Source organism: Sinocyclocheilus rhinocerous, unplaced genomic scaffold (assembly GCF_001515625.1).
Source record: "Sinocyclocheilus rhinocerous isolate Xijiao unplaced genomic scaffold, SAMN03320098_v1.1 scaffold742, whole genome shotgun sequence".
NCBI lineage: Eukaryota > Metazoa > Chordata > Actinopteri > Cypriniformes > Cyprinidae > Sinocyclocheilus > Sinocyclocheilus rhinocerous.
In genome coordinates this window covers 1245798-1272640 of record NW_015641116.1, presented here as the reverse complement: position 1 = coordinate 1272640, position 26843 = coordinate 1245798, and the positions used below count along the sequence as shown (strand labels likewise).

General features: G+C 37.0%; 1 protein-coding gene across 1 annotated transcript in view; it reads left to right on the top strand.

Moving 5' to 3' along the window:
* The window catches only part of LOC107754649 (pleckstrin homology domain-containing family A member 7-like), a 105114-nt gene extending 80535 nt beyond the window's left edge, over positions 1-24579 (top strand). The window contains exons 11-28 of the mRNA XM_016571188.1: positions 2406-2615; positions 4874-5077; positions 6528-6581; positions 8455-8523; positions 9337-9417; positions 10224-10373; positions 10525-10626; positions 11689-11851; positions 11973-12136; positions 12217-12408; positions 12508-12610; positions 13798-13889; positions 15044-15262; positions 17134-17316; positions 17793-17926; positions 19397-19539; positions 21695-21852; positions 23722-24579. Coding sequence (XP_016426674.1) covers positions 2406-2615; positions 4874-5077; positions 6528-6581; positions 8455-8523; positions 9337-9417; positions 10224-10373; positions 10525-10626; positions 11689-11851; positions 11973-12136; positions 12217-12408; positions 12508-12610; positions 13798-13889; positions 15044-15262; positions 17134-17316; positions 17793-17926; positions 19397-19539; positions 21695-21837 — 2406 coding nt within the window. The 3' untranslated portion in view covers positions 21838-21852; positions 23722-24579. The remainder of the gene's footprint in view (positions 1-2405; positions 2616-4873; positions 5078-6527; positions 6582-8454; positions 8524-9336; positions 9418-10223; positions 10374-10524; positions 10627-11688; positions 11852-11972; positions 12137-12216; positions 12409-12507; positions 12611-13797; positions 13890-15043; positions 15263-17133; positions 17317-17792; positions 17927-19396; positions 19540-21694; positions 21853-23721) is intronic.
* Positions 24580-26843: the final 2264 nt, after the last annotated feature.

Here is a 26843-nt window from a genome sequence, read left to right as displayed (position 1 = left end):
TGTCAATACAATTTAATGTATGTTTTTAACCAAATGTGAATTTCTCACAGACATTAAGGCCAAAAGATAAACATAAATGTATTTATGTATGCAGTGTCTTCTTGAATGTTTAACTTAAATACAATTTCTTTCTGAGGAATAGTCCAGGCTATTTACAACTTCTAATCTATTGACAAGATTTTTGGCATGTTTTTGAATACCACAGATATAACATTGATTTGTCCCTTTTGTTTGTCCCTCGGACAAAAACATATTTTTATATTGGACATAACTTAAATGCAAACACAATAACTCTTTTTTTTTATGGCTGTTCTTTTGCAACAGTTGTATATTTTAAATGTTTTGGCACCCCTGTCTCCATAACAGTTAAGTACAGTTGTGTTTTTGGTCATTTTTCACAACCTTAGGTACATAGTTTTTTTGTGCCACAGATGCTGTCTATGAATATTAAGTAGGAAATAACCCTCAATATTCCTTTAACCTCTGAAAGGGTTGAGTGATCGAGCAAATTCCTCTGATTAATCACTGCATATTCCACTTAGAGGGATAACCCCGAATGAAAGCCCAGGACTAGATGGGTAATCTGAGGTCATTAACTTCTTAAAGACAGGAATGTGAGAAGAATATATGAAGAGTTTGGTTCCAAAATGCTATAAATCCATTTTGATTAATTTGAGTAAAAATGTGTTTTCTTTACCAAGAAAGTGGCAAGATGAAAACCACTATTTTCTTTTTCAAACTTTCACATAGCATCTATAGGTTATAATAACATTAAAGATTCAAATCCAGTTTTTGATTTTTAAAGATTTATTATAAAATTGTATTATTTTTTCCCCCCAAAATGCAATAAATCCATGACATGTTTTTTTTTTCTAGTCAATGAGAAAACAGTAGGATAATATGAAGACCTCAGGATCCGATATTGGATATTGGAGGGGCTGCTTTAGCCATTAGTGTGTGACAGGCAGGATAATAGACTCCTGGAAAGGGGGAAAACGTGCCGTGAGCAGAGATGCAGCTGTCGAATTGTGAATTAAGAGACACCTTCAATGTAGCCCAAAGGCCGCTGCATTGACTTTCTACAGAAGTCAATGTTACCAGATGTAAGCTCTGTGTGTGTATTGTAGGGGTGGAAAGAAAGGTCTGCAGCCTGTCTGAATGGGTATGGGTGTGCCTGGCAAAAGCGCTGAGCTGGACTCTTGTTTGTAAGCATTTCGATGTGTGAGTGGTGGCCGTACCCCCATCAGAGAGATTAGACCAACAGTTGCATTTTGGCAGTAGCAGATTTAGTGAACAGAAGGTGCATGGAGCTAGTTTAGCTGGGGGCTGTTAACCCTGGCATTAAACAGTAAGAGAATTAACAGCTTTGTTTATGTGTGTAAGTATTTGTGTGCATCTTTAATGTTGTGTATTTTTAACATTTGTGTGGTGTGTTTGGCATGTACAATTGACCCAAAAAGTATTTGAACACTTACATGTACACTTGATAACCAGATGAAGAGGGAGGGCAAGTACAGAGATACTTGTGTGTAAACCTTCTGCTGAAGTAAATAGGGGTTATGCGCAACAAACTTCCGTATTCTGTTAACCGGGTCTCGTTGGTTCCGGTTCAAGCGTTTTGCATATGCTTCGTTAAATATGAAGTCGTTTTACTCAAGATGCCTTCAAAGTAGATACCAATGATGATCATAACCAATGTCCATCACATATGCGGACTGATATCTAAAAGTTTTTTATTTTTATTCTTTTCACTAACATTTAGATATAAAAACTGAATAAAATGTCAACAATCAAAATAGCTAGCTAGTTTAACCGATTATTTTAAAAGGCCATAGATATCGCTATTATTTAACATATATTATATATTAAATTATATTATATTTCAATTACTCTTTTACTGTATTTTTCAAATAAATGCAGCCTTGGTGAGTCGGAGACTTCTTTTAAAAGCATTACTAACTCTTACAGACCCAACATTTTTTGGTAGTGTATATCTCACAAATGCGACTTTCTGATTATTTTAAACTTTCTCACAGTTACCAACTTTTATATATTCTGAGGCATAATGGGCTTCCATAGTCTGCAGTACAACGATTATTCATTATTTTTCAACAAAAGTCTCAAATGCTTGCATAGTACAGATCAGTGCAGATCATTTGACTGAAGTGCATGATAATATTTGTAACAATGATAATGAACTGTAGTCATCATTGGTTGGTAATCCTCTTACAGGCCATTTCCTCAGCTCTGATCAACAAAATAAACAGACCAGTTCAGCATGACTCTGAGCTTGCTACAATGATGCTGTCACAGCAGTACTGGGGCCCGCTGGTCCAGTGCCTCACTTGCACGTGCAACCTGACTCAGAGCTGATGGTCCCCTCTGTCTCTCTGTCTCTCCCTCAGGCCTGCCACACGGGAATGCGCTCCTACATTTACAATAAGAATTCTCTGATTGGCTCGCAGGCCGAGCACTGTGGCATGAGGACCTACTTCTTCAGCGCCGACACACAAGAGGACATGAATGGCTGGATCCGGGCCATGAACCAGGCTGCACTGATGCAGAGCCATGTGAAGAGGTCAGTCGCCTCCTGCTGCTGCAAATCTTTTCTCAGGGCTGGTGTCTAGAAACAAGATCAGTATCTTCTCAGAGACCCGGGCAGTATATTCCATTAAATACAACAGGATAACCCTTACTTACTTTTTTTTTTTTTTTTAAACGGTGATTTTAGACATAATACAAACAAGGAAAAACAGACAGCAAATGCATCAAAATTACATAAAAAAGATCAAAAATACATCAAAATACAAAGATATAAATAAATAATACACACCAATGGATTGAAAAAATAAAAGTTCCTTAATAAATCTTCCTGGTTGTGCAGGATTCAAAGAAGTACACTTGACCTCTGAAACAACTTATCTTTTCTGCTGACATGGCTAAGGCTGCATTGTTGGAGAAAAATAATATTACCCAATAATATCACTGTGTAATATTTTTCACTCCTTCATGGTCCAGTCAGATCCCTATGGATTTTATCTTTACAGATCCCCTACACATGTCCTTACAAGTTCCCTTACATATTCTTTCTTGGAAAATTGTCACATTAAAAAAAGTCAAATGCATAATGAAAGCCGTTGATTTTTTTTTTTAAGAACTGGCTTAAAGTTTTAGACGTTTTAAGAAAGTGATCCCGTATAGTATTAATTCTTTGCTCCACTAATTTCTCCTCGCTGTATAATTTCCTTTATTTAACCCTTATTAATGTCATTTAAACTTTATTTGCCTAATTCTTTGATAATTATGTTCTTTTACCTTTGCATTTATATAATGTGATGATTGATATTTCCAACTATGAAAATTTCATGCACAACAAAAGTGAAGTTAATGGTTTCTGCACTACTAATAAGTTTAACTGATCTAATTAACTGATCCTGTCCAATTACGTCAGCCGTCTATCAGGGTTAAAGCTACAGTCATTCTTGATTTTGAGTTCCATTCATTTCTATTTAACTCGGGAGGCCTGGCAACACAAGCACATGCAAAAAAAAAACTTGTGTTTCGCTGTGTACCAAAGGTTAAGTTTGGTGCAGCTCTGACCTGCAAATTCACAAAGCACAAAGGTATTAATGTTATAACGGACCTAAAGAGCATCTGAATATCACAAATGGACCTCTTGGCTGAATTCTAGCACATACAAACTTAAAAATTGCCTGGTTTTCAGTATTTTGGGGTCTAAAGTAATTTTGTGGGCTTAGTGTGACTGCAGCCTTGCTCTTTGTGCTGATTGGTTGTGTATTTAAAATAGCTGCTACTTAACTTTTAAGAAAATAATTTTGAGGACTGTTTTCTATCCCCAAACATGTTTGGATCCTTTTTAAGATACGAATTTAAGTCACTGGAAATGCTGATGGCATTAATAAACTGTAGTTGTATGTTGTGGTCTAGGTATTTAAAGGAATAGCTCACCCAAAAATGAAAATTCGCTGAAAATGTACTTACCCTCAAGCCATCCAAGATGTAGATGATTTTGTTTCTTCATCAGAATGGATTTGGAGAAATGTATCATTACATCACTTGCTCAGCAATGGATCCTCTGCAGTGAATGGGTGCCGTCAGAATTCTGTTAGAATGGGAGTCCAAACAGCTGATAAAAAAAATCACAATAATCCACAAATATTACAAATGACTCTAGTCCATCAATAAATGTCTTGTGACGTAAAAGCTGCATGTTTGTAAGAATTCATAATTCGTAATTAAGGCAATACAGCGGTGTTGTGCATTTTGACCAGTTTATGGGAAAAGTATTCTTAAAATGCATTCAAAATTCGGAATAATTTGTAATATATAATTATTCACGGTATTTAGAAGTGCCCACGATAACAATATCGTGCATATTCATTACCGTGATATATCGCATTACCGAATACCGGCACAAGTCTAATAAGAAATATTTCTTCAGCACAGCATACAGTATATGATATACAGTATAATCAGCATATTAGAATGATTTCTGAAGGATCATGTGACACTGAAGACTGGAGTAATGGCTTTAGTTTTGCCATTACAGGAATAAATTACATGTTAAAAAAAATATATAAAAAAGTTATTTTAAGTTGTAATAATGTTTTACAATATAATTTTTTTTGTATTTTTGATCAAATAAATATTGCCTTGTTGAGCATAAGATAATTATTTCAAAAACATAAAACTTACAGACCCCAAAGTTATGAATAGTAGTGTAGATAATACAGTACTACCCACATGAGAGCGCCGCTCCCAGCGCCACATTCACACGCAGCAGTCACAGAAGACTCTGTGCCTCTTACAAGTTAACATACTGTCACTACCATTTCTGCTCTGCATTCGTCAGGACTCGTGTGAACTCTCTAATTGCATGCCTCCAACAGAAAGATTCACAGAATCTGTCAAAAACCAGATAGAAAGAAAACTGGAGGAGTTGACCCTGCTGCTCATCCAGCTCAGGAGACACCGGGCCAAGATGGCCAGCGTGCGCAGCGACACATTCACACACCTGCAGAACCAGCACAACGGCCTCTCAGGCCCCAGTTTGCAGGTTAGAGGGTCACATTCTCCCCTCAACCCATCCTGAGCCCCCCTCCCATCTGAGCAAATCATGCCCTCCTTTCCCTAACTCCCATACCGTGCCCATCTTACTATCGTATGCTGTTGGTTCTAGTTATGGTTGCGTTGGTTTGGTGTTAGCTCTCCGTTAGCATGGAGTCGAATATGTTAAGGCTTGGGCTGCACAAAGTGACGTAACAGCCTGTTTTGTGTTTTTGAAGATCTTTTCTTCTACGTTTTGCTTTTATTTGTACTTTTTTTTAGTTTCTTCCTCTTGTATTTTGGATTATCAGATTGCTCCTCAGTTAACAGCATGTTGCTTGTTGACTTGCCTGCATTCACATGATTGAATGTTTTCATGAACAGAAAACGTATTGAAAACATCACTGGTTTACTTATTTATATGCAGTTTTGGATATGAAAAGTCAGAAGAGTACCCAAGAATTAGTGTGAACATTTGATAGAATAGACATAAGCTAGCCTGTGACACATTCCACTCTCTCTAGATCTGTCAGTTACAGGGTTGCACATTAAAACATAACTACTAGTCTACACCGTTTACAGCATTGTTGTAAAATACTTAATTGTACTGTTTTTTCCCCAGTACCTACCACAGTGCATCAGTTTTAGAGTCCAGATTGAAGTTTAGGGACATTCAGTGGTCTTCTCAAATACTAAATTGTCAGTAATTTTGCTTGTTGTAAATAGGAACAAAAAAAAACAAGTATTATGAACACTACTGTTCAAAAGTTTGGGATCAGTAGGTTTTCTTTAAATGTTTTTGAAAGATATACCTGGTAAATATTTTATTTGATCAAAAGTACAGTAAAAACAGTAATATTGTGAAATATTATTGCATTTTAAAATAACTCTTTTCTATTATAAATTAAAATGTAATTTATTTCTGTGATGACATATCTGAATTTTGAGCAGCTATTATTCCAGTCTTCATTTTGGCATGAAATCATTCTAATATGCTGATTTCCTGCTCAAACATTTCTTATTGTTATCAATGTTGAAAACAGTTGCTTAAGTAGCTTTTGGAAACTGTGATACATTTTCAGCATTCTGTGGTGAATAGAAAGTAAAAAAAACAGCATAGAAATGTAAAACTTTTGTAGCATTATTTTGTAACATTATAAAAATCTTTATTGTTACTTTGGATCAATTTAATACATCCGTGCTAAATAAAAGTAATAATTTCTAAAGTTAAAAAGAAAAATTACCGCGAACGTTTCAACTGTAGTGTATTTATTTATATTTTTTAAACATCATAACTCAGAGTGATGAATGACTTGTCAATCACATTACATGCACTTGCACAATGTGTAGTACTGTACCAGCATTTGGATTTACAGTGCGCATGAAAATCAGTCTCAGTCTTGCATGCTGTACTCTCAACCATGTGTCATGTGACCTCTTTCTTCATTTCCCATTTAAAGACAGATGACACTTACATCAAGCTGAAGAAGGACCTGGAGTATCTAGACCTGAAGGTGGGCTCTAGTGGATCTGCCTTCACCTTCCTCCTCCTCTCATCTTCTCCCCCTTTCTCCTCGAGGCATAAATTCTTCCTGATTTTGCCCCTCTCCTTATTCTCTATAACAGCTGCTCTGCTCTCTAACCCTGAAGGATGTGTAGAGTTAATTTTGAAATCGATGATTAAATACATTTACACCAGTCAATATTCACGGAGAGCAATGTGTGATTTTAATTTTGCACATTTTTAACATTTTGCAATTTAGCAATAAAAGTCTTTGTGGCTACTACGTGGATGTAGTGACTAGTTATGGTTCCCAGGAGGAGATTTTGACAATTGAAGGTCACATGAATGCTAGAATCTGATTCTGAATTGTTTTCCCTATGTGCAGTGGCATCAGTGGCCTTAACTGCTCTTATATAGACTTTTATCACAAACTTTTTATTTTCACTGACTTTTCTGATCCTGTTTGATATGGAGCACATTACTTGCTTTAATTATTAATTCATCATTCAAATGTATACATTGCCTACATTTATACCCACAGTTCACAAAAACCCTTGTATCTTCATTTCAAACAGATGAAAAGTATTGAACCTCTCATCTATTCGGTACACAGTGCATTCTGTCTGAATGTAAGGATCGTGTGTGTAACAAAATGTGACCACTTCATGCCTTCACCTGCTGTAGTGATGTAATCGCCCCTGGACCGTTATGGTTGTGTGCCTCGCACATGCTCTGTAGAGTCATACCCATGTGCATGTGCTATTTTGACCGCTTAATTGTTTTAGTTTTTTTTCCAAGGATGCCCAATGTTGTTCTTTTGGTAAGATATCAATACTGCTCTGATGAGGGATTGTTATAGCAATTGGATTGCAATTGTGAACATTATGTAAAGACTGCGCTAATTATTTTGTTAAGGAGACATTAAGACATCCATGAAATGACATTAAGCATCAAGGAATTATCCTAGAGTCTGAGGTTTTCTGTTAATGAGTGAACGTTTCCAGACAGCTGCTCTTACTTATACAGTATCCTTTAGCTAACCCCTGTTTATCACTAAATAATAGTCTTTCAGTGGGTTGCAGCTTGTCGTAGGCTTCACTCCCACATGGTTCATGTCAAGTTCACCACTGATGAAAAGTATTGATACTTTGCCAAATCAAGAGCAGCGCTTTGGTTGGATAATTGCGGCTATCCCCAATTACCCCAGTTGCTGTTTGTACGTAAAAACATTGCAGAGCTTCCAAAAACAGTGTTGGTTTATTTAGGGATTGTTATAGCAATTGGATTGCAATTGTGAACATTATGTAAAGACTGCGCTAATTATTTTGTTAAGGAGACATTAAGACATCCATGAAATGACATTAAGCATCAAGGAATTACCCTAGAGTCTGAGGTTTTCTGTTAATGAGTGAACGTTTACAGACAGCTGCTCTTACTTATAAAGTATCCTTTAGCCAACTCCTGTTTATCACTAAATTATAGTTTTTCAGTGGGTTTCAGCTTGTCGTAGGCTTCACTCCCACATGGTTCATGTCAAGTTCACCACTGATGAAAAGTATTGATACTTTGCCAAATCAAGAGCAGCGCTTTGGGTGGATCATTGCGGCTATCCCCAAATACCCCAGTTGCTGTTTGTACGTAAACACATCGCAGAGCTTCCAAAAACAGTGTTGGTTTATTTTGTTGTTGTTTTGTTCATCTCGAGATATTCTTGTTCTTTTAGTTTGCCAAAGCACAGTTTGTTTACATGATTTCAACAACCTTTTGTCAATAGGCTGTGCAGTCTTCATGGTTGCTTGATCGATGCAACCTTACAGCTTCTTAGTCTTGATGTTGATGCTAATGTCTTTGAAAGTGTATGAGCTTTTGCATTTTGTCAACAGGTAACTGGACGTGACTCGCTTAAAGATCGACCACCTCGGCCTGTTAAAATAGCTGAAAGTGACATAGATGTAAGTTCTGCTCTCTATTTATTAAAGCCCAATTTCTGACCCTTGTCTCCCCTTGTCTTCCCTGCTTTGCACAGAAAGCTGTTAGTCAAGCCTGAATTTGTGCAAGTAAACACAGGCATCGGAGTGAGGCAGTGGTACACGCTGTGGGGAGAAGCAAGCTCTCTCTGTGTCTAGAAGAAATTGAAATTATTGACAAGGATTTATATTCAATGCTCAATTTAAAGAGAAAAATACATGCAATGGGAGTTTTATACTTTGGCCTTGTAAATTTTTCAGTTTGATTTTTGTATTCCAGTGCTCTCACTGTTTTTCGTTTGATTGGAGGTAAATAATCTGGAAGTCCCGAGCTTTTCATCATTAACATTGTTTCAGTTTAACAATTTATAAGAATTTTGTTGGTGGATTTATCTGCATGATGAATGTTTAATGTTGTTAAAACAACAATATATGGCTGTAAAATAAAACAGCTTAATAATTAATTGGAGGGAATGATAAACAGAGCGGAGAATATGAAGAAGACTGTAAACAAGACACTTCTGCAGCTTCTGTTTCTCCTGCACGCGCACACGTTACCCTAACTCGTTTTTCACTGAGAAAATGCTGTTTGTTTCTGCAAATAATGACACCAGAATTGTCTTGGGTGCATGGAGTTTATGCTAATGAATATCTTCAATAGTAGGAAATGTTGAATATGGAATAGTGGAAGAATGTATTCCGTCGGCAATCTGTTTGATATGTTTGTATGCTTTAATGGATTCAGTTCAGTCATGACTGGTGACCATGTTTTATTGCTGCTTGTGATTCTCTCTTCAGGTAAAGCTTAGCAGGTTATGCGAGCAAGACAAGATCCTACAGGAGCTGGAGGCCAGGATACGCACACTCAAAGAAGATAAGGTGCTTTGTTTTTTTCCTTATCTAAATTCAGTATTCTAAATCAGGCTTTGAGGATATCGAATTGTGTATCAACTGAATGGTAAAAAGTTGTCTTAGTTTTCAAAAGGGCTACACAGAAATCATAACTGTCATTTCATATCAATTATACTGTATACACTACTGTTTAAAAGCTTGGGGTCAGTAAGTTTTATAAAAAAATATATATATTTATTTATTTAAGAAATTAATACTTTATTTAGCAAGGAGGTATTAAATTGATCCAAAGTGACTGTACAGATCATGTTAAAAAGTAATGTTAAAAGTTGCTATGCTGTTTTTTTTAACTTTCTATTCATTAAAGAATCCTGTTAAAAATGTATCATAATTTCCATTAAAATAATGGCTGCTGAATTCCAACTTTGCCGATAAAATGTGGTTTGTCATGTCAGTCGCTTGAAAATTTCACTCACAGTGAAAAGTGGTATTGTGCAATTGTTAGCTTGAAGATGTATTTCTACTTTATCTAACCCTTTTAAATTACTGTTGTAACCTAATACAGTCAGATCCATTTCACCACAATACATAAATTTTTGACTTGAATATAACCAGTTTTAGATATGTAATTTAGATGTTACTACATAAAGCAAAATTAAGACCTCAGTGGAATGCTGTTTTCAGAATTAGTTAATCACAGAAGATGACAATCATAATCTTTGAACAATTGTGCAGCCCTAGTGTCCAACCTGATGTCTTGGTCCCTAGTGCTAGTTTTTTTTTTTTTCTAACTACTTCATCTGGATCATCTTCTGTTTCTCACCCAAATCTAGGACAAGCTTGAGTCAGTTCTGGATGTTTCCCATCAGCAGATGGAGCAGTACCAGGATCAGCCCGCCCATGTAGAGAAGATCGCCTATCAACAGAAGCTGTTACGGGAGGACGTGGTCCACATCAGGGCGGACATCTCACAAGTGTCCACGGTGAGGACACATACCTGTGTTAATACACTCGCAGAAGACTCCATGAAACGTCCATGAAATACTAAAATCACATTAGGCTGGGAATGAGTATCAATGCAATACTAATATCAGCTCATTGCACTCGTATTGAGGCTTGTTCTGTGTTAAACAGGAGATGGAGAACACTTGGGCAGAGTACAGCCAATTGGAGAGAGATGTGGACAGACTGCGTTCAGCCCTTCAAGACCAGAAGACCCACAGTGCTCTCTCTCAGGTCAGAACCAGAGAAAGAAGTCGAAAAATGAGACCCAGCAGTTTTAACTCTTTCTTTTTTAAATCTAAAATGGAGGACAGAAGTCTTTCTTTACTCAAGCTCAAAATTGTATTTCAGCTTTTATCTCTTTAATGCATGCTTCCAAACTAAAGTATCAATACTGTTTGAGCGGCAGAGCGTATCAGAAGATGTTAAACTGTGTCAGCCTCCTTTTCTATTCAGCATGCACCTCTCAGTCCGGTAATTGATAGAGAAAGAACAAAGTGATGAAAGAGATATGGAGCTCTCGGAGCTGGAGTGAAGATCTAATGTCAGTTTTTGATCAGTGTGATAGAGCCATAAGAACAAGGCATAGAGTGTCTAAGATTATTGATTCCTCAAGTGTTTGTGTGAGAGCACACACAGACACAGTCAATAAATTATGGCTTGTTCTGAAAATACAAATAAGAGAAAATCCTATCCTTTCTTCGGTGCCCCTTTGAGCTCTAAATTAGCCTCTTAGAAAATCAAAGACAAGCCTTAGGGTTGTCATATTTTTTTAAGAGTGATTGCAGTTGTATGAAGTTACTTCTGTTCTATTCTGTTCTACTCTAATTTTTAGCTTTTAGTTTCTGTTAAAGAAATTGTTGTTCTATATTATATTATATTACATTACATTATATTAAATACTGAAAGACAGACACTCATTCTTAGTATTCTATACACATGAATGTAATGAAATAAAGAAAAATTTATTCCCAAGCATAATGTTACATTTCTATATTCTGATTTTTATATATTACATATAATATTATACATGATATTAATTTTTACACTTTAACTTAATTTAGGTGCATGTTGGTGTATCTAATAATTTATTGAGTTTTATATAATTGCATAATTACATAACTTTTTCTAAATAAATTACATTTACTTAAATACTGAAGTATGCACACTTGTATTATGTTCCTTCCTGTTACAGTCTCTTATGTTTATTTTTTTGTTCAGTTATTTCTGTTTTACTCTGTTTTATTTAATTCAAAATGAGTAAAAATTATTAAATTCTGTGCTACTGTGCAGCAGGAGAAATGTCAGCTGAGGAAGGAGCTGTGGCGGATCGAGGATGTGCTTGCAGGCCTAAGCTCCAGTAAAGCCAACTACAAAGTGACCATTGACTCTGTTCGGAATCCAGGTGAGAGCGGGCCCCTGCCTGCCATCACCCCCATGCACTGGAACACAGAACGAGGTACTGAGGTCAAACAACACCACATGCAACTCTGCTAACTGCATCCACATGCAACTGATAATCATGCATGTTTTTTTTTTGCCCTTATGATGTCAACCGGTGGAATAATTGCCTGACCCAGAGAGAAAACTTGTGCCTTCAGCGTCATTGTCCGCAGTGCCTTCTCTCACTGCAAGCCCATCCATGGGTGAACTGAAAGCTGCTCAGCCCAGCCCCCATCTCAGCCCAGTGCAGTCTACCCAGCAGCCCTTGCAGCTCTCACATTCAGCGCACAAGCCAAAATGGGTGAGTGAAACAAAGTAATCAAGATACTCCTTCAGTTCATTTATCTGTATTTATGGAAATTTCATGTTTACACAATACAGCCTGAAGAGGATGCTCCACCCAGACCCCCTCTCCCTCACCTCTACAGTCCAGATGAACACCCCCCGGCTGTGCCCCCGCTCCCCAAAGAAACCTCTGTCATCCGCCACACATCAGTCCGGGGCCTTAAACGACAGTCTGATGAGCGGAAGCGTGATCGTGAGTTTGGGCAGTACACTAATGGAGATCATAAGGTTTGTGCCACTCAGTGGTACTCCGATACAGACAGTTTTCATCTGTGTATATGGTAAAATGTCAATATAGTTCTGAACTCTATTTTCCTGGGTCTCCAGGTTGAGATACGAGCGTTCCTGAGTGAGCCTGAACTACTGGGAGTTGGTGGACAAATTGGGGGCTTGAGCCGTGGTAGTGGCTACCAAACTCTACCAAACAGAGGTATATACAGACCCGTACATGACAGCCACAGTCTCAGATTCACAGACTCGGGTCCTCACTAGTGTACAGCACTCGATTGAAAAGGAGGATGCAAGGTTTGGTTCATGTAAATCACAGTACAGTTTATTGATGATGTGAAAACAGTCCGCTAGTAAATGGCTAATTATTTTGTATATTTTCCTTGTAGCTTGTGGAGGCACTTCCTAATTTCCATCATTCCCAATGGGAGCATACATTTTGACAAATTCTGCAAGTGTGGAAATATTATTTAATTTTGTGCGTTTTGGCTGTATAAGAAGCTGTGAATTTAGCCTAAACATTACAAAGGAGCCAAAAATGGCAAAAATATATCTTCCACCACCATCATTTTTATCACAGAATGCTGTTTAACACAAAACTGTACATAATTTTAAATTGAAATGATGCTGTTGTTTCATGACTTTTAGAAAAAATTACAGAATTTTCCCTTGATGCACTGCTGTTCAAAATTTTGGGGTCAGTATGATTTTTAAAAAATGTATTAATACTTTTATTCAGTAAGGACGCATTAAATTGATCAAAAGTGATAGTAAAATTTAATTCAGTTTTAATTCAAATTTATTTTGGACTTTAATTTCATTGAAGAATACTGAAAAATATGCATCTCGGTTTCCACAAAAAATTAAGCAGCGCAACTATTTTCAACATTAATAATCAGAAATATTTCTTAAGCCCAAAATTAGCATATTAGAACGATTTCTGAATCATATGACACTGAAGACTAGAGTAATGGCTACTGAAAATTCAGCTTAAAATTCCTTGAGGGATTTTTTCTGTATTTTTGATCAAGTAAATGCAGCCTTGGTGAACACACAGTAGGAGACTTCTTTCAAAAACATTAAAAAAAAACGTACAGACCCCAATCTTATAAACGGTAGTCTGTATACTGCTGGACATTGTTTGTAGACATATTAAAACTAGTAAAATGTGTGCTTTAAGAGAGTCCACATGGCCAAAATTGCCCATACTGTAGCTGAATTAAGCATGCGTACCAAGTGTGAACGTGACATCAGGCTGCTCAGTGGGAAGCAATAACAGTTGACAATTAACCATGTTATTTGAAAGTATGAACTTTCAGCTCAGAATTTTAGAAAGGATTTCCTAAGAAACCCTTAAAGATTTGTCTAATCCAGTTCGACATCTGTTAGGTTTGACAGGCTCATCTTCAAGACTGAACCAGTCATCAAACATTTCATCGTTTGTCACCCTCAGAAGAGGACTCACCACCACAAGCTTGAAGGTAGGAAGCCAAACAAGTCCTGAAAGTGTCTCTCGAGAGGCAGGGGGACATAAAGGGTCCGTCATAGTTTGTTTTGGCAGAGCTGACATGCAGCAGGTTGATTAGATGCAGCAGCAGTACAAACCGCTGAGCACATGAAATAAAAGCAGCCAGTGTGGGCTTGGACCAGACTGTATTTTACGAATGAATTACTGCGGTAGTGTTGCCATGCAGACTGTAAACACAGTGTGTGTCTCCCACCCTGATGGATTCATGCAGAAAATGTTAACAGAAATGAGCACAGCAGAGCTTCAAAATGAACTCCTCTATTCCTGATATTTTGTTTGTTTCCCCCTCCTTATTTTTCCTTCTGCCTCTCTCTTTCTGACTGACTGTTTTACACACATTAATAACAACACACTTCATTCAAAAACAATTAAATTACATTCAATTAGTTACAAATATATTTAGCTATATGAAATATACATAATATATTATGATTAAATGTACACAACTCTTTAACATTTTGGGGGTCAGTAAGATTTCTTTTTAATGTTTTTGAAAGGAGTCTCTTATGCTCACCAAAACTGCATTTATTTGATCAAAATATAGTAAACATATTACAATTCTGAAGTATTATTACTATTTAAAATAACAGTTTTCTATTTAAATGTAATTTATTCCTCTGGTGGCAAAGCTGAATTAGCAGCCATTACTCCAGTCTTCAGAGTCACATGATCCTTCAGAAATCATTCTAATGTTTTCTAATGCAGATTTGGTGCTTAAGAAATGTTTCTTTTTATAATCAATGTTGAAAAGAAAAAGAAAACCATGATATATTTTTTCAGGGTTTTTTGATAAATAGAAAGGTCAAAAGAACAGCATTTATTTGAAAAAAATATTTTGATAAATTTAATTGCATCCTTGCTGAATAAAAGTTCATTTCTTTTTAATTTAATAAGTTAATTGCAAGTGAACAATAAGAATATAGTATAGGCATAGACAGACATCTAGTGAATATTGATTGAGTCCTAGATGGTTCAGTCTCTCTTTATTACATTTTTCTTTTTCCTTCTTCTCCTCCCTTTTGCAAATTGTTGCAAATTTCTCTCTCAACACTGTTCTTTGGTGCTGTTTGTTTCAGCATTATTAACACGTCCACTGGTGTCTCCTAGGAGAGACCAAAGAGTGCCTTGGAGCGGCTGTACTCTGGGGAGCCCGTGCAGCAGCGCGGCCGCATGAGCACCGAAGAGCAGCTGGAGAGGATGAAGCGTCACCAAAAGGCTCTCGTACGGGAGCGCAAGAGAACGCTCAGCCAGGGCGAGTGGCAGGCATCCTCATCTCGTGCCTCCTCCTCCTCCACATCCAGACCTGTGTCTGCAGACCTGGGATCAGTACGTTAGAGCACAATGACACATTATCCTCCAGAGAGAACTATCGCCCTGACATAAATGCACATTCAGCTATTTACACTGTTTTGATGGAGAACTGTAAGATTTGGTGTTAACACGATCAGCATTTCACTGAAGTAGTGTCTGCCGCAGGTAAGTGGATATGTTGGATGTGTTGCAGAAGGAGACGTGAGAGATTTTATTACATGTTGTTGGGCCACATTGATAGGTTGCTCAATAAGAACAGGTGGGAGTTATGCTATTTGCCAATGAAAGACATGGACTAATGTGTTTAGAGGATTAATAAGGAAAGTTGATATGCTACTGATTTTCATTACACTCTTAATGTAGTTTCAAAATGTTCTAATGACTTGTTTGAGTGTTTAATTTTAACCTTGGGATATAGATCCTCAAGGGAGCAGCTCCCATGTTCATCTGGGATAGTGAATCAAAGTAGTGTGCTTTTACTTGCGGGTCTTTGAATAGGCAAAACCCAACACTAAAATCAAAATGCTCTTTTAACCTCTCTATAACAATAACCTAATGCTCAAAGTTATGGGGAATGGGGTCTGCTGTATTAGTGGGCTCATAAACTAAACTAAATTTCAAGCACAAGCTCTCAAACCTTTTAGCTGTTCCTCACTCAACCGCAATAATTATAGCATAACTGAAGTGTGAAACCAGACTCTGTTGTGCTTACCTCACTCATTTATTTTTTTGTTTTACACTAATTTCCCCCAGTTTCACTTTTCACATTCGGCTTTCTAATAATAAGTCTTACAAAACTCGCAAAATCATTTTTTCCCCTGCAATTTGGGTCTGATTTGAGTGCACAGAATAAATGATCATTTAGTTTTTTATTCATTAATTGAATTGTCATTCTACAAAATGTGACATTAAAATCCAATTTAGCTTATCCAGTTTTTTTTAATATATACTTTTATAATTTTACTCCTTGTTTTACAAAAATGTATTGAATGTGTACACAATGAATGGCCTGGGTAATGTATGAATGACTTGTGTTTATAATTGTACTACTTACTGAGCATGTTTTTCTTTAATCACTCTACTGTACTGTACGTTCATAATGATATAATTGTATGATATGATATGATTGTAGCATAATTTGCAAAAAGAAAATAATTGCACAGCTCTGCTTTCTTTATCATTTATGTAGATTTTTGCACATAAAAATAAACACTTTGCTAGTAAAAAAAAAGTAAAAGACAATAGTTATTTTTCTCTCTACTGTGAATGTGAAGCCACAGTTTATTTCACGACACACTGGTTTATTTTCTTTCCAGTAAGCACAATAAAGCCTGGGAATGAAGCATGTAAATGAAGTCACTGATGGAGCTTTTTATTGCATCTTTCTTGGTTTGCAGGAGTGCTGTACGCTACGGTTTGAGAGCTTGAACATGAGACACTTCACACGCAATCAGTCCAATCACTTGTACATGGTACAGAGGTACAGGAGCGCACTGGGACAATATACCATTACGCTCAAGGTTGCAGTTTAACCCAGTTTTGTGTGTTGTTTATGTGCAGGGCTGTCCTCTTTAAAAAGTTTATTTCATTTAAAAAACTAATGTTGGATGTAAGCTGATATGTGGAGCACAGAGGTAATTTTGGCTTCAATACTATGTGTACTACACATGTGGTTCAGAGGGTTTTGAAAGCAAAAAACACTCTCTTAGTTAAAATCTGTCGCATCTGTCCTAGTGTAACTGGAAATGTTTTTCAACACTTTACCTGTCCTGTAAATCAGGAGAAGACCATTTCAGAACCAAAATATAACATTTTCATTTCCTGAGTTGGATGTGTCTGAGGTCAAGATCGCCATCTCAGGGCTCTGTGTGTTTGTGTGCCTTCAGTGGAGGAGAGAGCAGGACTTTGATTGGCATCTTCTTGAGCGGGCCGTGCAGGGTGAAGAGAGACCAGTCGAGCACAAAGAGAGACAGCGCTCTCACTCAGACGAATGGCTTACCCTAAGCAGCACACCCATGAGAGAACTGGATCTGGAGCCTCTGGACTACCAGCTGGATCTCAGCAAAGAGGTAACCCTACTGCTTAAAGGGATAGTAAAAAAAAAAAAAAAGAGTCTGACATAATTTCCTTGTTGTGTGGAACAGAAAAGCCTCAGTCACCATGCGCTTTTGTTTTATGGAGAAAAGATGCAGTAGAAATTCAGTACTGTCCGTATTTAAAACTCTGCCTAAATTCTCCATTTTTGAATGAAAGTCATGCAGGTTTGAAATCACATGAGAGAGAGTAAATGCTGACATAATCATTTTTGGTTGAACTATCCTGAGTTTAAAGGGCAAATCTCAGTTATGAAGTATTGTTGAATGTTAAAACATGTTACATTATTTTGCCTTTGATCATTTCATATTATAAAAAAATTTAGGCTTTTTATTTTAATAGAACAAAAACATTACATATATAATATAATCATTTAAAACTTAAATGATTGGACCTTAGATTTCAGAATTAAATGATTGATGGTGTGTGTTTGGTCTCAATGCCTGTATAGCTTGCAAAGCCACAAAAGGTGGCCATCCCTGAGCGTTATGTGGACCTGGATCCAGAGGAGCCCCTTAGCCCTCAGGAAATAGAGGCCAGACATCGTAAAGTGGAACAAATCAAGAGCATCCTTGCTAAGTCTAGGTACTGGCAGATCAGTCTCATTTAACACAGCTGCTCTTATTGTCAACTTTATAGATGGTTGCCATTACATACACTATCATTCAAAAGTTTAGGGTTTATAAGGTTTTTTTTCTTTTAATGTTTTCAAAGTAAGCATCTTATGCTCACCAGGGATGCATTTATTTGATCAAAAATACCATAAAAACATTAATATTGTGAAATATTTGTACAATTTAAACGAACAGGTTTCTACTTAAAGGGTTAGTTCACCCAAAAATGAAAATTCTGTCATTAATTACTCACCCTCGTGTCGTTTCAAACCCCGTAAGACCTTCGTTCATCTTCGGAACACAAATTAAGATATTTTTGATGGAATCTGCGAGCTGTCTGACCCTGCATAGACAGCAACACAACTGAAATGTTCCCAAGTCCAGAAACGTAGCAAGGAGATCTGTAAAATAATCCATGTGACATCAGGGGTTCATCCGCAATTATACGAAGCTACGAGAATACTTTTTGTGCGCAAAAGAAAAAAAAATAACGACTTTATTCAACAATTAGTCTCCTCCGCATCACCCTGTAGTGCCATTTTGGAGAATATCAGCTGGACTGTGTCAGCTGCATCACGCGGATACGCTGTTTCTGTTCAGATCAAATCACAACAACGTAGGAAACAGATCCGGCGTGACGCAGCTGACACAGAACAGCATACGCTGTTTACATCCAGCGGATATTCTCCAAAATGGCACCAGGGTGATGCGGAGGAGACGAATTGTTGAATAAAGTCATTTGAAGTTTGCATTTCAGTTTGTTTCTCACCAAACCATATTGTATACCACCAGAATACTTGGAATATATGCTCTATGTCACATGGGTAGCTTCGTATAATTGCGGTTGAACCCCTGATGTCACATGGATTATTTTACAGATCTCCTTGCTACGTCTCTGAACTTGGGAACATTTCAGTTGTGTTGCTGTCTATGCAGGGTCAGACAGCTCGCAGATTCCATCAAAAATAACACTTAATTTGTGTTCCGAAGATGAACGAAGGTCTTACGGGTTTGAAACGACATGAGGGTGAGTAATTAATGACAGAATTTTCATTTTTGGCTGAACTATTCCTTTAAATAGCGTTTAAAATGTAATTTATTCTTCTAATGGCAAAGCAGACTGCAGTGTTACATGATCCTTCACAAGTCATTCTGATTTGGTGCTCAAGAGTTATTTCTTATAATGTTGAAAATAGATTCTTTGATGAATAGAATGTTCCAAAGAAAAACATTTATTTGAAATAAAAATCTTTTGTAACATTATAAATATATTTACTGTCACTTTTGATCAATTTCATGAATTCTTACTAAATAAAAAGTATGAATTTCTTTCTTTAAAAAAACAACAACAACTTACTGACCCTAAAATGCTGAGAACATTTTTGTTACACCTTTCTCTGAGAGTTTACTCTGATGTACCTGTTTTTTGTGTGCATATAAGTGTCCAGAATATACCTCCTCCAGCAGCAGTAGACAAGCCGGTGCTGCCGGACATAGACTCGGCTCTACAGGAGCAAGAGAGAATCATCACCATGTCCTATGCCTTAGCATCAGAGGCCTCGCTCAAGGGCAAGCAAGTGGCAGGTAAACTAACCAGCAGCATTACTACCAACCTGAACTGATTCATTAAATTATTATTATTACTGATTCCTGAAATTATCTTGTTAATACACTCCATTTTCCATGGTAGCACATGCTGTGTTTTACATTAAATTTTTAAGTCAAATCACAGTAAATTTGTTTTTAGTAGTAACTTATTGTAATTATCTTGTTAAATGGCAAGAGCAAGGACAGGGAATTTAGTGTGCACAATGCGTGTTAAGGATGCTGAAAGAGAGTCCCATAATAACATACAATCAAGAGTTCACACCTGTATGACTGCCAGAACTCCATTTGAATAGATTAATTTCAGATATGCTCTGCAGTACACCTTGACAAGTTAAAATACTCTGAAAAGATCAAGGTAAATGTGAAGAAAAACTTCCGAAATAGCTATTTGTAATGCAAATCTGACAGTGTCAATAAAACTTCCTAAATCATCACATTGACAACTACAGATTAACTGTGAACATTGGGAGAAACGGTCCACCCTGTTTCAAATCATCGGCATTGGAGGCGTGATGAGGAAGAAGAAAGAGCAAAGCCAAGCCTATCAAGTGCAACGTTAATAACTGAACATTATTCCTTATTAGCGCAGATCTGACGAGTAAAGATGCTTGCTAATTGGGAGACATGTCGGATCTTTCAGGCTGGGTGGAATCTCTTGATGAGGCCATTTTTTTCAGAGCCGATCAATGACCCAGTTGAATATGCACTGGGGCTTGTTCACTCTGCATCCCGTGGCAGCACTTTGAACATCTTTCTGAACTGGCATAAAAGCACACCATCGTTTCATCTTTACTTCTTACAGAGGCCTCACTCACTCTGCCAGGTCTAACCTTCAGACAGGGAGCAGCGTGTCTCTCTTAGTCACACAGTTTTACAGTCAATTCGTCCTGACGTGATGGATCATAATGTGTGAGGCGGTATGGCGTAGTCAACAACTATCACAGTGTTTCCATTGGAGAACATGTCAGAATACCGTATGTGAGGGATCTCATCTGTGAAGGCAGGTCAGGGTTTTGATCACCCACAGCACCACTTTGTGCATTTATTTTGAGTTTATGAGTGCAGAAATCAACTAAAATAGTCAGAGCTGTGGCATGTAGAATGAATTGTGCTGCTCATGCGTTGGCTTGAGACATTGCCTGGTTCCACTAACCCTCTGTTTGCTTTTGTCATGTCTGTTCTATGAATACAAATGGTAGAAAAGTCCAGATGTAGCTAAAATTGATACCAACTGATCCAAACTGGTTTCGGTAGACTACCAGCTGGAGGGGCCAGGTACATCCTGGTTAGCTGGTAGACCACCTTGGTTAGAGGAATAGTTGCCTAGTGAAAATGTGCTACTCATTCTTCTATCGTTCCAAACCCATATGACTTTATTTCTAACAAAGAAACAAAACGAGGATTTCAAGCTTAAAAAAATACGCAAAAGCACCATCAAGGTGGTCCATGTGACTTGTGTGCTATATTCCAAATCTTCTGAAGTCAAACAAAGAGCAGACCAAAGTCATTATTAGCTGAGAATATTCTCCTTCAGTGAGCTGTTAACCGCTGCAACCGTATCATCGAGTCAGTGAGCTGAACTTGAGAATCAGATGATTGAGATTCAGACCAGTTTTGTGAACTGGATCGTCTGATTCACTGAAAATAAACCACCGTTCGATAAGATTTCAAGTCTTTTTAAAAGTGTTTAGTCTATTATTCTCATAAAGGCTGCACTTGTTTGATTAAAATACAGTAAAAACTATAATATTGTGAAATATTACAATTACAAAGTAACTGCTTTCTATTTTGTTGTATTTTAAAATGTAATTTATTCCTGTAATGGTATTTCTTCAGTCCTCTGTGTGCTCAAGAAATATTTCTTACCATTATCAATCATGGGGAAAAAAATGTTTAAAAGGTACTCCTTTGTGTTACATTGAAGAATACTCATACAGGTTTGGAATGGCATGAAGATGATGAATGATGAAACAATTTTTTACTACAGTATCCCTTTAAATTTGACTGACTTGATGACCTCAGCTCGCTCTTGTAGTTATGTACTCCTAAATAGCAGTTTGTAGTGCGTAGTAGCACTTAACTGTGTCACTAACTCTCTGTGTGTTACTACACTCCTCTGTTTCTGCTTCAGCTTCACCCCCGGTTAACAGTCCCACCTCACTCCCTCAACCTCCACCACCTCCGCCTCTTCCTCCCCCCGCTCCTGTTGCCGTCTCTACGGCTCAGTCTGCTCCCCCTCCCCTGAGCAATGGATTTCACTACACCTTTGTCTAATCAGAGAAAAACAAAGTAAGAACTAACTGCAAAACGTTTAGCATGCAAATGTGCTTTTGCTAATGGTTCCCTGTGTGTTTTGGCACCTTTTCTGTCGGCATGCTGCATGATTGTGCTTCATCAGAGCTTGTGCTGTAGTATGTAGTAACTTCATGAATAGTGTAGATTGCCCCCCTTCTAACAACTGCCTCCACATCTGGAGATGGAGAGGTGTGTGAATTGTGTGCAAATTGGCTTTTTGTGTAAGCCTAAAAAGCCATAAACAAATGCTGTCTTTTGTGACTTGTTTGTAATTAACAAAGACTCAGGGCATCGCTAAGGCAGCACATGCTGTTGTGTTGCCAAACACCACTTGCTTTGCCATCTGTAATCTGCAAAGATCTTGTGTTTTGATGTCTGTGACTCGTGGAAATAAAGAACAGAATGGCAGTTAGGGTTTTGTGGAAAAAAAAGAAAAGAAAATCACAGCCCTTCGTCTTTGGAAACTTTATATGTGTGTGCATCTCTCAAAAGCTATTTCAGTGCAGTTCATGAAAGAGCATGACCTCCACCTGCATTGTGTGTTCTGCTTCCCAGCATGCCCCAAATCAGTGAATTGCCTTGATTTCCTATTTTACACGTGCCTATTATGAGCTATTACAGTATATGAGGCACTGTCCACAAATACGGTACACTTTTGGGTCCCATTAAGTCTTAAAGGCACACTTTTTTTGGTTTGCCATGATGATTATTTTATAAACCATTATCTAACTTTTAAATTAAACTAGCATGAAAAGTTAGCTAGTTTTACCTTAGAAGTCTTGATCCTGGTTATGGTTTTAAAGACTACAAGACTACAATTAAATACAATAAATAAATAAACTGATCTACAGAGCTCTTACTGAGTGACAGTACATTACTGTTACTGTAACAAAGCTAAACTATGTAGAAACAAAAGTGTTGCGTTTATAATTTTGTTCAGTGTATATAAATAATAAAAAATGTATATAGGAATAATAATATAAAACAATATGAATTCTCTATTTTAAATTTCTCAGTTTTTTTCTTTCTAGAAAATAACAAAATCATACGCATTAGCACTTTAAACTATATTCAGACCTGTCCCAAATATTGCGAAAAAGTGAAATTAAATAGAAAATGAAACGCCTCATTAACAGCAATATTTAGTTTGACCTACTAAAGGGGGAAAAAAAGGTGAAAGATCTTCTGCCATGTTTTGTACCGTACTCTGTTTGTGGACAGTGCCATGATTATATTGTACTATACGAAAGATTTGAGTCAGTGCATAACAGTACACTTTATGCTTATTAGCCAGTCCATTTAATCACTGAACGCCTGAGCTGGCCGTGTCATTCTGCTGTTTCAGCAGCATTTGTATGAAAGTGAGCTGCATGTGTCATGCACATGCATGTGTTGAAGTGTGTTTAACTCAGCATTTTCTCTATGTAACATGCTGCACAGAGAGAAGGAGGGTGGAGAGTGTTTACCTGTCTACTATTTAGTAAGGTAATTCTTGGGTTATAAAAAATAAATAAATTGGCAGTTGAGTTAAAGAAACTACACTGGGGGAAAAAAGTGGTGTAGAAAAATTTTCATTTAGAAATTGCTAGTAAATTTCACAAATAATTACAAAAAAGCAAGTAACATTAAATGAGAAATTGTATTTAAATTCTTTGTTTTATTTACAACTTCGAAAAACCATTTTTGCAGTGTAGGTACTTGCACCACATGGGTTTTAATTAACTTTTTTTTTCTGTTTTAGCACTGAATAATGTATTACCTTAGTTCACTGTTATGTATGGGTCTTTTTTCAGTGTATTGTATTGTTTTGTTTTGCTTTATTTCTTCACATTTCACATCTCTCACTCTTTATCTCTTTTCCAGCCAAAGCTGTGTCTGGATATTAAGGTGCTGTCACATTCTGAAAACCCCACTAGAGGTGGACAAACTTAAACTCGGCTTATCGAATCACATCGCTCACATTTAGAGATGACGTTAGCGCACTTTTGGACTCACATGGGAACTTGCTCCTGAAATGCATTTTTGTAGAGCTATTATTTGATACGGACTTTCTGCTGTGGAAACTGCTGTGCATATGCTGTACAAAATCTAACCATGATAACCCAGATATAGAGAGCCTTTTTATATACATTACTGCACTTTTAATATGCACCCTATTGTAGAGAACATTTAAAGCTCATGTTTTACTTCTCAAGGCGAGACAGATGTTTAAATGGAGTTCAGGTTGAAAACAACGGTAACATAAAGACTAAAAAAGTATTATACATGTGTAACGCATTATGAACATGAAGGGTACAAAAATGTCAAATGTCGATTGTATTTTGTCAATTCAGATGATATTCTTACATCAAATCACTTGAAATATTATTTTTATGTATCCAGCACTGCCAGTCTCTCCAGTTAGCTTGCCAAATGCATTTTATTTTTGTTGACAAAGTTAAGAAAAAAAAATAACATTAATATTTTCAGACAGGATTTGTGGGGAAGTGGTTGGGGAGGAATATGCCACATACTTTTTTTTTAAAGAAACTGTAAATATTAAAGATATTAACAAGCCATTTGTCTTTTATTCTGTTTGTGTTCTCTAAGAAAGAAGGAAAGAGAGAAAAGAATTTCAAGTTTTTCAGTTTCAGAATGTCAAATAAGGAATTTATTAAATGATTTGGAGGTTTTACATTTGCATCGCATTAAAATCAGTAATCAATTCGAAATTACACGTTTTGTGAATATCTTCTGAAGTCACCTTGTTTTATTCCTTCCATACATATTCAGTTAAAAGAGTAAGAATAAAACTAATTTCGAAATTCCTTTTCCATGTATGTTCTGTAACAAACTCTTCTTTTTTTTTAATATAGAACAAAGGTTATTGCCCATAAATGTGAAATGTGCTCTCTTCATTGCTTCAAGGATTTCCTTTAAAATGTGCATTAAATGTTTTGACCTCTTTATGTTGTATAACGTTGTAAAGATAAAGGATTTTAATTTCACACAGCTTTTTAAATTTTTTTATCTGCATTTAATGTGTGTGTGTGTGTGTATTGTGTATATATATATATATATATATATACACACACACACACACACACTATATACATATACACGTGTATATACATAAATATTAAATGCGATCAAAAAAGGTTTTTTTTCTCAGCTCAATTTCGCTGACTGATTCAATGCCATTTTTGTTATCTGTTTTTGAGTCAGTACGAAAACCACAGCAAATTAAAAAGCGTCCACATGATCGTGATTATCATTGTACCTGCAAAGGACATTTCCTAAGACGCTCTTGATTTGACTTTTTTGAGTCGTAGTGTGAGTGGGTCTGCACGGCTGTTAGGATACTCTGTGTTGCAGCCCTCAAGTGAGATCTTTATCTGTAGTTGGAGAGTGATTACCGTCTCTCCACTACTGTATCTTGTTCTTTGAAACCACCTGTGAGACATGCTGCTCCTCCCATAGCTCCACAGCAGGAGCTGCCACATCTCACTGCATCTGATTAGAAGAAGTGAGAGGTGTGCAATAGTGTGTGTGTGTGTGTGTGTGTGCGCATTAGCGAGCCTGGTGGGCATGAGTTTGATCACATCCGCTTTTTTGCTTATTTTGCAATAAGCGGGCTGTTTTTCCTCCTCCAGCAGAAATCCACCCAAGACCATCCACAGAGAATTGTGGCATTTCCATTTATTGATGTTTGGCTGCTATTTCATATACATTTGTTATTCCGCACTCTGGATTTCAAAGAGAATAAAAAAAACCCATTATGCAAATTCTGTCCTGTTCTGTTAAATGCACTGAATGTCTCAAGCACTAATTCTGCACAAAATATTTCACCCTCGTTCAAAGAAATGTAAAGACAAATGTATGTACGCCTACAACTGTATTTAGACGCTTTGTCGTCCAAGGCTTCTGCGACATTGAGTGTTTGAAAAACATTTAACCTTTGTTCAATCCAATTCATTTGAGTATCTACTGCGTTATTCCATATCAAAGTTCTTGCGCGTCACAGGTCCTATTGTGTCCACGATGTAATTCAATTCTTGGATGAATACGTGGTTATTTAGCATAGAATAGAAGTTCCTTGGAACTGCAGAAGGAATGCTGTATTTAAAGTTGAATACTATAAATGTCCTTCATTTGAATGAATGAATGATAGATTGAAGAGATTGGAGGGGAAAAAAATATTGCTTTTTATTCACCGCCCAACCAAATGTGATAACTCTCAGGAGGTTTGTAGGAATTTTCAGCAATAATGTCCATGGCAAGAGCTGTAGTCTATGCCAAGAATCATTTACAAATAATGCAGTTAAGTATAGACTATTTGTCAATATTGACACGAATCTGGGTGGTGTTCTCTCCACAGGACTACTCCAAATGCTCTCTGGTGAATTGGAGGCGACTATTTGCTAAATGTCTAGAAGTGACTGTTATGTTATTTTAATTAATTAGTGTAAAACTGTGTGCAGCATTCCTCCACGAGTCTCCATAAATTTGTCAAAACATGATATGTTTTGGAGTGGCTCAAATGATTCCATTCTGTAAATGGCCACCTGTTTCAAAGTGAAATCTGAGTGGCCCGAGTGAATTATAACTATTCTGACCTTGTCTTAGGAATTAAAGCTATGTTGACCCTGGAGTTTTGACAGCTTGACAAAAAGTTCTGTTCTTTGCTTTTTTGAATCAAACCTGACAAATCTCCAGTGGCGGAGCGAAAACGGCTGCTCAGCTGTGGAATAAACAGAGATAAAACAGTGCACAAAGAAAGCCAAAGAGCATTTAGAAGTGAAACACCACAGATGGCCCATGTAAGGTCAAAGGCACAATACAATCCATGAACATAATGTGTGGACCAACTGTATGTTCCCCAAAACCAAAAAAAGTTTACACTAAGTTAGGCTTGGTTTTGCAGTACTCTCAACCCTATACGTATGATGTTGCCTTCAGGCAACATGACAAAATTTGGCTCATTGTGATAAAATGAAATGTGCAAT